The 11,334-nt window shown below is 37.4% G+C and overlaps 1 protein-coding gene across 3 annotated transcripts in view; it reads left to right on the top strand.

Annotated features, from left to right (window-relative positions):
* Positions 1-626: 626 nt before the first annotated feature.
* The window catches only part of Slc9a9 (solute carrier family 9 member A9), a 611,274-nt gene continuing 600,566 nt past the window's right edge, over positions 627-11,334 (top strand). For 2 of the 3 annotated variants that reach the window (XR_015440847.1, XR_015440848.1), the window contains exon 1: positions 627-976. Coding sequence is in view for 1 of the 3 variants with exons in the window: in XM_004834393.3 (XP_004834450.1) it covers positions 802-976 (175 nt within the window). In the remaining 2 variants the exon portion in view is untranslated. The remainder of the gene's footprint in view (positions 977-11,334) is intronic. The other variant, XM_004834393.3, reaches the window with a different exon arrangement.

Here is an 11,334-nt window from a genome sequence, read left to right as displayed (position 1 = left end):
CAGGGCCAGAAGCTCTGCAAAAAGAAACACATGTATGTGCCCTGCTGAGAATGGCTGCATGATTTGTTCCTTCAACAAGATGACTCAACATATCCAAATAGACCAGTTGTAAGATGAGGATAGAATTTTCTTTTTGACCTTCCCTTTTATTTTTTCTTGTTGAAAACAATAGACTCAGAGTTTAAATTCTGTTCTATGATAACCCATTATAGAAAGCCAAACAGAAAGTCGCATACTAATTTCATGTTTTTCAACTTCAAAAGAATTCCTGTGAAATCATTTCAGTTCAAACCAGAGTTATCAAACCCCATCACCTTAGTAGGCTCTAGTTGGAGAGGATGGATGAGGTTATGAGCTGGAAACTGCCTTTTTGAGCCCAGAGAATATTCCTAATGTAAAGTGAACTTTTAAAATATTTATCTACAAATCACTAGTTGTGCACTTTAAGAAATCTTGTTTGAAACAATAAGATCATGACTCAAGAGCTCATAATTGTTGCTTGTAGATTTGCCAGTATGGAAAGTATTTTCACGAAATGAATCATTTAAAGATGTGAAGAATTGATGATGATGAAACCACACTCTGGAGTTTGAAAAGAGGCGAGGCTGCTTTAAGAGAGAAACAGGAAGTTGTAACTAGAAGCCATCTGAATGCTAAGCCAGGGCAGAATGCTTGTGAAGTAGCAAGTAAAGTAGCAGTGTTTATTCTGTAATTCTCAGGCAGCCAGACTGTCTTAGGCAAATCTTGATAAAATAGCCTTTATCCAGGATTTTATCTAAGGAATCCCAAGAAGACTGGAGAATGGAGAGACAGCAAAGGTTTATGTCAGAGAAGGATGAGTATCACTTTCAACATCAGGGAGCCGTGGAGCTGCTTGTCTTTAATTTTTTGCTCATCCTTACCATTCTGACAATCTGGTTATTTAAAAATCATCGAGTCCGCTTTTTGCATGAAACTGGAGGAGCGATGGTGTATGGTGAGTGTATAAATTATGGGATTGATGTGAAACTTGTTGCTTGGGTGTAATTAGAGACTTGTGCTCAGATGACAAAGTACTGAAACTGGAGAAAATGTGCTGATTGAAATGTCATTAGCTTGATGAAAGGTGCTGCAGCGTGATGAATGCTAATCTCTTTCCAGAGGAGCTGCCGAAATTTGCCTTGTCACAAGAGCAAATGTCATAGTCATGTTCTCAGGCAGCAGGTAAAGGAAGTCTGTTGACAGCCCTGGGTCATTGTCATGTGGGGACTCAAGCCAGGGGAGCTGTTTGTTTTTATAAAGATACTGGGAAGTGATGGCTCTGCAGTCACAGAGCAGCCTTTTTTTCATGGCAGCCCTGATGAGCAACATAAATAAAGTTCTAGAAATGACTTCTCTTAAAACTGTAGGGAGTAAATCCTTTTATATCAAGTAATTTAAAGAAGAAAACTTGCAGAAACAGCTCCCACCCCTTCTGTGGGAATAACTGTTTCCAAATCATTGTTTGGTTAAATAAATGATTTTTTATAATATAAAATGTTATAAATACACAAGTTTCTTATGCAGCACTTTTCATTTCTTAACCTGATTTTAGATGTTCTAATTTATAATTATTATCATTATTAGTATTATATGCTCTCTTTCACTCTTTCTCTGAAGGCAAGGTGTGCAAAAGCATTTCTTAAATTCTTAAACTCCCAAAGTATTTTTCTTCTGTACAATTTACCATGTCATCCATTTCAGAAAGTTTAATAAAATATAACAAAGATTATCCATTCTGTACTATCATCTTTTAAAGCAAAATAGAAGACATTAGTAGTTACAAACTGATGTTATTGATGAAATAGTTGGCATCACCACTCTTATCTCAGCCTATTAATGGATGGAAACTTTGAATACAATGGAAACAGGCAAGACAATGCTATAATTCATAGCAAAGAGTGTACTTTGGGGACTTTATTTTGGAAGTCTTGAAGCCCTTTAAAATGCCTGAAGTCCAAGCATCAAGATGAATGCACGTTTTACATGCTAACCATGTGACATTCTGATGTTAATAACGTAGTCATGATTTGAGAACATAAAAATCCTATGCCTTAACTAGATTACACTGTGAGGGACTTGAGGTATAAGACAGAAGTTTCAAGTCAAGCAATGTAATTTCTTTTTAGATGGCCAATGTGCTGATCCATTCAGAGCACAAAGTTAAATTCCTTTGTATTAAGGTCTTAACATAATAAAACTGTCATGGGGGGATCATTATCCAATAGAATAGAAAATAGAATAGAAATAGCCAAACAAAGGAAGTGATGCCATCAGAGATGATTCCTTTGACTTCAGTCATTTGCCCTTCTCCATCATCAATGGTTAGTCTTTCTCTTGTTTTGGCTAATAAATAATCGACAAGGATACAGGATATAATCTTGGAAGCCAGATAAAATGTAATCCTTGGCATCATATTAAAGGGCTATATATACTTTAACAAAACAACACAGATTTAAAATTACCAAGCTTTATTGAAGGGAAAGATTTCTTCATAGCCCTAAATTTGCTTGAATTGTGTGACTATTTTACCAATTTCAGCTCATCTATGTTGGGAATATTATTTTGTAACACTAATCACATTTTGATTGAATTAAATTCAGCCATTATGCTCCCAACACATAAAGCAAATTTTACCTTTGAATCATCATCAAAAATTCCATAAAATATTTTAAAATTCTGGCTGAAATTATAAAATATTAGTGCATTATCCACTATTACTGAGGTAACATCTTTCTAAGTTACTATTCTTAAGGCAGTTTAGGCTTAAAATTTATAAGCACGGAGGGGGATTGTATGATTTCTATCTTCTTTTATAAATTTTTTTAAATGCAAAAGTCATTGAAAGCAAATTCTGAACCAGTGCAATGTAAAAATTCTGAATACATTTACATATATATAGAATTTTAGAAATCTGTGAATTACCTTGAACTGTATAAATCAACAAGGAGACATATTTTAGTGTTTACCTTTTGTTATCATAGAGTAATAATTATTGGAATTTAAGAGGGTCTTTTCTAGCCCCCTCATTTAACAGAGAAAAAAACTGAATCCTAAAGAACTGAAGTAACTTCTTAAAACTGAATAGCCACTCAGAACAGAGTTCGTGTACTTTCAGTCATCTGAATGTGTTAATCACATTCATATTCACCTTAGAAAATAGTCTCTGAAAATAGTCCATGTGGATGGCATAACTGATTTCTCATTTTTTTTCTCCAAGGATGATCTAAATGTTGTATCTATAATGTTTATTAGGGACCTTCTGTTAGTCATGCAATAAAATAATCTGAAACAGGAACAAGAAGTACTCACTGAACACTTTTTACTCATAAGGGGAAAGGAGATGCCAAGTGAATTTCATGTCCAGTATCTGTAAATGAACTTGAATTTATAAATTAGGAAGAAGCCTTAAAAAACCCAACACCCTCATTTTGCAAAGATACAAAGACTAACACAGGTAAAGGTCATCTTATTAGGTGCTGAGCTGGGATTCACCTGTATGTATATCTTTACTAAAAGATGCTGAGATATTTAAAAATAAGTGCATTCTTTCAGTGATCTTCCAAGGGAGATCATGTGTCTGTGCGATAAGATGCATCCTCCTACTGTTTACTCTTTCAGGGTTGGTCAGAGAGATTTTCTATTCTAAGAGGTCTGAAAATGTAAAATTTCAGGGTAAACCTGTATTGGTCCCCTTTGCCGTCTGAGGATGGAACTCATGGTTTTTGCAAGAGCTCCCCTAAGAACATAGTGATAAACAATGACAAAGAACACAACTATGTTTATAATTTAAACTTTTAAAAATCATTTTTACAGAAGATGAGCATTTAAGAATAGATTCTGACTTATCATCTCTATCCTACAGACTTATAATAAAACATGTTCTTGAAGAAAAAATTATGTGTGGTGATCAGCTTGCCTCTGTGTTGATTGGAAATAAATCAAATACTACAAGTACTTGAAAAGTAGCTTTTCTCTTATTATTAAAGTTCACAGTATGCTTTTAAATATTAGTGCCAGCGTTAAAACATTTTCACCAGCATTAAAACATACTAATGGGTAATTGCCTTTTGTTACATTCTACAGCTATCATTATTTCAAAACTGAAGGATTAGAATCCATAAATGGCTTAAAATAAGCCAGGATGATACATATTTAAACTGAACTAAAAGCCTCAATAGGTATTAATGGTCAAAATATTGATTGACAGCAGCTGGTGCACTTAGCACTGTTCACTTTGGGCCTTGTGTCACTGCTCTGTGCTCATAAAAGAAAAATTGCTCCTTGCTCCCTGATAGCATTAGCATTCCATTATATATCACTAGGGGCTGCCACACTTTATAGGACACTTAAAAATGCCATGCATTTGAGGGCTAGGATCTGAGCTTAGGGCCAGAGCAATTTAAACCACCTCCCTACATTAGGGACAGTCTCTAAATTTATGTAAAAACTGTACTCAGTGTTTGAGGGGTACAAAGGAAATTTCAAGTCACAAAATTTAGATTTTGAATTCATTAATCTGGGTTATAATAAAATATTTTCTTCCTTTTTGAGTATACTTAGCTAAAGTTTGTTTTTTGTTTTTTATTAAATTCTTTTATTGGTACATTGTAAGTATACAACACAATTACATTTCTCATTGGAAATTGTACCTTTACATAATGCATCTTGGCTCTTATTTTTTCCCCATTCCTAGCCCTCCCTTCACCCCCTTCACCCTTCCCTATTTACATAGACTTTATTTCCATTTTTTCCATTTCTCAGCATTTTTTCCTTTCCCTTCTTTCCTTTCCCCGCTCCTCCCACTACCCCTACCCCTTTGGACCTTTTCTTCCTATTTTGCATTATTGATTATTCATTCTAATCATTGGTACATTTTAGGTATACAATATAATGACATTCATCATTGGAAATTTGCACCTTTACATAGGCTCTCTTGGTTCTTATTTTTCACCCTTGCCCAGCCCTCCCTTCAACCCCTCCATTCCTCCCTAATTACAAAGATTTTGTTCCTATTTTTCTATTTTCTCATATTAATCCCATTCCCTTCTATCCTTTCCCCTAGCCCTCCCACTTCATTCCCCTTGGCCCCTTTTCTTCCTATTTCACATTACCTATCATACATTTACTCCATATTTACACTTTCAGTTTCTCACACCAGAGAAACTATTCGTAATTCATTCATGTGTGTCCTATTTATTTCACTTAAGAATATTGCCTCAATGTGCATCCACTTAGCTATAAATGTCTCTAATTTCTCATTTTTTTATGGCTGAGTTGTACTCCATTTTATATTTAAAAAACACCACATTTTCTTTATCCAGTCTCCAGTTGATGGGCATTTGGGCTGTTTCCAAGTTTTAGCTATTACAAACTGTGCTGCTATGAACACGAGTGCACATATATCACTGTGGTATGATTCTTTTAATTCTTTGGGAAAGATCCCCAGCAGTGGAATAGTGGGGTCAAATGGGACTTCCAGTCCTAGTTCTTTGAGGTATCTCCATACTGATTTCCACAGTGCTTGCACCAGTCTACACTCCTACCAGCAGTGGAACAGGGTTCCTCTTTCCCCACAGCCCCACCAGCATTTGTTATCAGTTGATTTCATGATAGCAGCCATTCTTTCTGGAATGAAGTGGAATCTCAGCATTGTTTTCATTTGCATCTCTCGAATGACCAGTGATGTTGAACATTTTTTCATGTATTTATTTGCTATTTCTACTTCTTTGTCTGAGAAATGTCTGTTCATTTCAGATGCCCATTTTTGGATTGGGTCTTTAAATTTGGGAGGTCTGATCTTTTTAAGTTCTTTATAGATTCGAGATACTAGACCTTTGAGAAAGAGCAGGTGAAGATTTTTTCCCACATTGTGGGTTGTCTCTTCACACTGCTGGTGGTTTCTCTTGCTGTGCAGAAGCCTTTTAATAAGAACAGATCCCACTTGTTGATTGTTTGTGCTAGTTCATGGGCAACTGAGGTTTTGTTCATAAATTCTTTTCCTACACCAATGTCTTCAAGGGTTCTACCTAACCTATGTTCCAACTGGTTCAGAGTTTCTATTTTAATATTTAGATCTTTAACCCATTTTGATTTTAGTTTAGTGCATGGTGAGAGATACAGGTCTAGTTTTAATCTTTGGCAAGTTGAAGCCCAATTTTTCCAGCACCATTTATTAAAGAGGCTATCTTTCCTCCAGTGAGGGTGTTTGGCTCCTTTATCGAACATGAGATGGCTGAGTGTGTCTGGCGTTGTGTCTGCATCTTCTAATCTGTTCCACTGGTCCTCAGGTCTGTTTCTTTACCAGTATCGTGCTGTTTTAATCACAGTAGCTTTGTAGTAGAGTTGCAGGTTGGGGATTGTGATACCCCCTGCCATGTCTCTGTTACCTAGAATTGCTTTTGCTCTTGTGGGTCTCTTCTTGTTCCAAATGAATTTTTGGATTGTTTTCTCAAGGTCTATGAAGTATGCTGCTGGGATCTCAATTGGAATTGCATTAAATCTATATAGCAGTTTTGGAAGTATGGCCATTTTCACTCTATTAATCCTTCCTACCCAGGAGCAGGGGATGTCTGTCCATTTTCTGATATCCTCTTCAATCTCTCTTTTCAGAGTGCCATAGTTTCCAGAGAAGAGGTCTTTGATTTCTTTCATTAGGATGATTCCTAGGTATTTCAGTTTTTTGGATGCTATTGTGAAAGGAATTATTTGCCCTATTTCTCTCTCAGTGAGTCTGTCATTGGTGTAGAGGAAAGCTATTGATTTTTGTGTGTTGACCTTGTAACCAGCTCTTGACTGAATTTGGTTATTAAGTCTAGAAGACTTTTGGTGGAGTTCTTGGGGTCTTCTATATACAGTATCATGTCATCTGCAAATAATGACAATTTGACTTCTTCATTTCCTATCTTTATTCCTTTTATTTCTTTCTCTTGTCTAATTGCTGTGGCTAATGTTTCCAGAACTATATTGAACAAGAGTGGTGATAGTGGACATCCTTGTCTTGTTCCTGATTTGAGTGTGAAGGATTTCAGTTTTTGACCATTTAGTATGATATTGGCTGTTGGTTTTTCATAGATGGCTTTTATCAGTTTGAGGTAGAGACCATCTATTCCAATTTTTTGTAGGGTTTTTATCATAAATGCATGTTGGATTTTGTCAAATGCTTTTTGTGCGTCTATGGAGATAATCATATGGTTTTTGTCCTTGGCTCTATTGATATAGTGTATTCCATTGATTGATTTGCTTATATTGAACCATCCCTGCATCTCTGGGATGAATCCCACTTGATCAGGGTGTATGATCTTCTTGATGATCTTCTGCATTCTGTTTGCCAGTATCTTATTAAAGATTTTTGCATCTACGTTCATTAGTGAGATTGGCCTATAGTTCTCTTTTTCAGTTGGGTCTTTCTCTGCTTTGGGGATCAAGGTGATGCTTGCTTCCAGGAATGAATTTGGGAGTATTGCTTCCCTTTCAATTTCATTGAAGAGTTTAAACAGTAGTGGCAGCAGTTCCTCTCTAAATGTCTTGTAGAATTCAGCAGTGAAGCCATCAGGGCCCAGGCTTTTCTTAGTTGATAAGTTTTTAATTACATTTTCAATTTCATTTGTTGATATTGGGTTGTTCAGAGATTTTAGGTCTTCTTCGTTCAACTTTGGTAATTCATATGTATCTAGGAATCTGTCCATTTCTTCTGTGTTGTCCATCTTATTGGCATATAGGTTCTGGAAGTAGGTATTGATGATCCTCTGGATTTCTGCTGGGTCTGTTGTCATTTCACCCTTTTCATTCCTAATTGCATGGATTTGGGCCTTTTCTTTCCTTTTTCTGATAAGGTTGGCTAAGTGTTTGTCAATTTTGTTGATTCTTTCAAAGAACCAACTCTTGGCTTCATTGATATTTTGTATCATTCTCTTAGTCTCCATTGCATTGATTTCTGCTCTGATCTTTATAATTTCCTCCCTTGTATGAGCTTTGGGGTTGTCCTGCTCTTCTTTTTCTAGAAGCTTGAGGTTCAGCATCAGGTTGTTTAATTGGGCTCATTCTGTTTTCCTAATATGCGTATTCGCTGCTATGAATTTCCCTCGTAAGACTGCTTTCATTGTGTCCCATAGATTCCGATATGTTGTACTGTCTTTGTCATTTAATTGAAGGAACTGTCTGTTTTCTACTTTAATTTCCTCTGTGACCCATTGGTTATTCAGAAGTGTGTTGTTCACTTTCCAGGTGTTTATGAAATTTTTTGAGTTTCTTTTGCTATGGATCTCCAATTTCATCACACTATGGTCTGATAATATACAGGGGATAATTTCAATTCCTTTGCACTTACTTAAACATGTTCTATGTGTGAGTATGTGGTCTATTTTGGAGAATGACCCATGTGCAGTGAGAAGAATGTGTCTTCTGATTTTGTGGGGTGGAACACTCTGTAAACATCTGTTAAGTTCATTTGTTCAAGAGTTTGATTGAGTTCTAGTATTTCATTATTTATTTTTAGTCTAGTTGATCTATCCATTTGTGACAGTGGGGTGTTGAGGTCCCCCACTACAATTGTATTAGTTCATATATGACTTTTCACGTCCGTTAGTATTTGTTTTATATAGTTGGGCACACTAGTGTTTGGTGCATAGATATTTATGATTGTCATCTCTTCCTCTTGGATTGTTCCCTTTACAAGGATGTAGTGTCCTTCTTCATCTGTCTTAATCAATGTTGGTTTGAAATCTACTTGATCTGCCAAGAGGATAGCTACTCCTGCTTTTTGGGGGGTTCCTGTCACATGGAGTATTGTTTTCCACCCTTTAATTTTCAGTCTATGAGTTTCCTTTTGAATTAAGTGTGTCTCTTGTATGCAGCATATTGTTGGATTTTGCTTCTTGACCCATTCTGCCAGTCTATTTCTTTTGACTGGTGAATTGAGACCATTAACATTGATGGTTATAATGGAAATGTATTGACTTGTCATTGCCATGACTTTTTCTTTTTGTTGGGTTCTCCCCCTTTACATTTAATTTCTTGTCATGCCAGATGGGTTCATTCTGCTTTGCTTCCTAGGATTGTGATCCCCAATGTCTGTTCCTAGGATTTTGTGTAAAATTCTTTGGAGTGCTGGTTTGGTATTCATGAAGTTCCTAAGGTGCTCTTTGTCATGAAAGTATCTTATTTCTCCATCAATTTTGAAAGAGAGTTTTGCATGGTACATCAATCTGGGTTGGAGGCTGTTTTCTTTTAGGGCTTGGAATATGTCACTGAGAGCTCTTCTTGCCTTGATGGTTTGTGTTGAGAAGTCTGCTGTGATTCTGATGGGCTTTCCTTTGTATGTGATTTGTTTCTTTTCTCTAATTGCTTGTAGAACTTTGTTCTTCTGTTGAGTTTCTGGAATCTTAACAATTATATGCCTATGTGTAGAATTTTTTTGATCAAGGCTATTTGGAGTCCTATATGCCTCACTTATCTGTATGTCAAGCTCTTTTCCCGTGCTTGGGAAGTTTTCTGCCATCCCTTCTGTGAACAGTTTTTTTTATGTCATCTCCACTCTCTCATGTTTCTTCATTGACTCCAATCAGTCTTATGTTATTCTTCTTTGCATCATATAGCACCTGCTGGATTGATTTCTTGTGTTCCTTTACAATTTTAAAGCAATTTTTCTTTTCCTGGTCATTAATTGCTATCTTATCTTCTATATCTGAAATCCTGTCCTCACATTGGTTCATTCCGTTGTGTAGACTTTCAATGTAGTTTTTCATGTCCTGGATATCTATTTGCATCTGTTTTATGGATTCCATTTGTTTCTTACGTTGGGATTCCATCATGTTCCTGAGCTCCTCTCTAGATTTATTAATCATGTCTTGCACTAGGGGCACAATTTCTTCTGTTATCTGAGAAATTATTTCTGATTTCATTTTTTCCAGATCCCCTTTGGTTGCCAGTTCAGTGGGTCCAGGTGGTTGAGTATCAGAGTGTTCCATCTCATTTCCCTTTGGGGTTGCTGTAGGTGATCTGGAAGTCTGGTTTTGAGACTTATTTATGTGTTTTCTCATTTCAACTGGGGTGGGGTGCTGTTAGCGCCTGCAGGGATTACCTCCTCTGAGCTGGGAGAGGTGGGACAGGGACAAAGAGCAGCGGTAGGGATGGTGGCCCAAAAGCCCTTTCCTGTGGGCTGGGAGCAGCAGGAGGGATGGTGACTGGGAAGCCCCTTCCTCTGGACCAGGAGCTGTGGGATGGGATGGCAGCTCAGCAGCCCCTACCTGTGGGCCGGGAGCAGCAGGACTCAGTACCTTGGTCTGGTAGTCTGGTGTCCTCTGTGTCTTTGTAGTGTGGAACCAGGTGGCTCTCTGTCTGCAGCAGGGTGGTTCGGCATCTTCTGTGTGACTCAGGACCTTGGTAGGGCGTGCACAGACCTGCCTGTCTGCAGTGGACTGATTTGGTGTATTCCGCACAAGGACTGGGGACCACGGTAGGGTGTGCACAGACTTGTCTGTCTGCAGCAGGCTGATTCGGTGTCTTCAGTGGGACTCAGGACCTTGGTAGGGCATCAGCTTAGCTAAAGTTTAATAGGACCAACTTAATTTACTCAACAGCCAATTTTTCAAGGTTTACACAAAATTATACTTACACAGTGTACTATCAAAGATTCAAAGCTATCTTTTCTAAAAATCTTCTGTGGGCATTAATTTCATCCTAGCCCTCCTTAAGGCCCCTCAGGATAAAATTGGATTGTTGGACATGGTGTGTCTCCACCCCGACTGATCCAATTTTACTTTCCAGTTTGGAGCTGACATCCTCCCCACCAAGCCCAGAAAGAGGTGCTTGTTACCATATCAATCAGGAGTCCTTCAGAGGCTCTTTCCTTAGTCAAACCTGCTGTGCTTTGTGAAGGAACCACTGGTGCTCTTTGAGATTTGAATTTTTAACCCTGATGGGTTTTTTTTTTTTTGGTAGCTAGATGTATTGCTTTGACTTTTTAGATGTATCCAAATGACTTAACTTCTGCTAGTTTTCTCATATGTGAAATAAGGAGGAAATTAACAGATATCACTAAGATCCCCCCCCCCCAACTCCAAAAGTCCTTTAAAACTCAGGCCAGGCCTAACCTCAATCATTGGGCATCTTTCAGCCCCTCCAGCCTAAACCAGTAGCTTTTTTCCCAGAACTTAATAGAAAATAGTGATAGCTAGTCTTTTTCCCTAGACAGGATTTCAGTGATCATCATTTCACCACTCTTGGTTCTTCCATATCTGCACTGATTCATGAATGTTCAGTAAATCCTGCTGAATTTCCATCAGAAAGTTGAGGACAAATTATAGCATCAGAACA

This window comes from Heterocephalus glaber, unplaced genomic scaffold (genome assembly GCF_053883595.1).
Source record: "Heterocephalus glaber isolate CG9 unplaced genomic scaffold, H.glaber_assembly_v1.0 deba00001504, whole genome shotgun sequence".
Taxonomy (NCBI): Eukaryota; Metazoa; Chordata; class Mammalia; order Rodentia; family Bathyergidae; genus Heterocephalus; species Heterocephalus glaber.
This window is presented reverse-complemented; position numbering and strand designations above follow the sequence as displayed.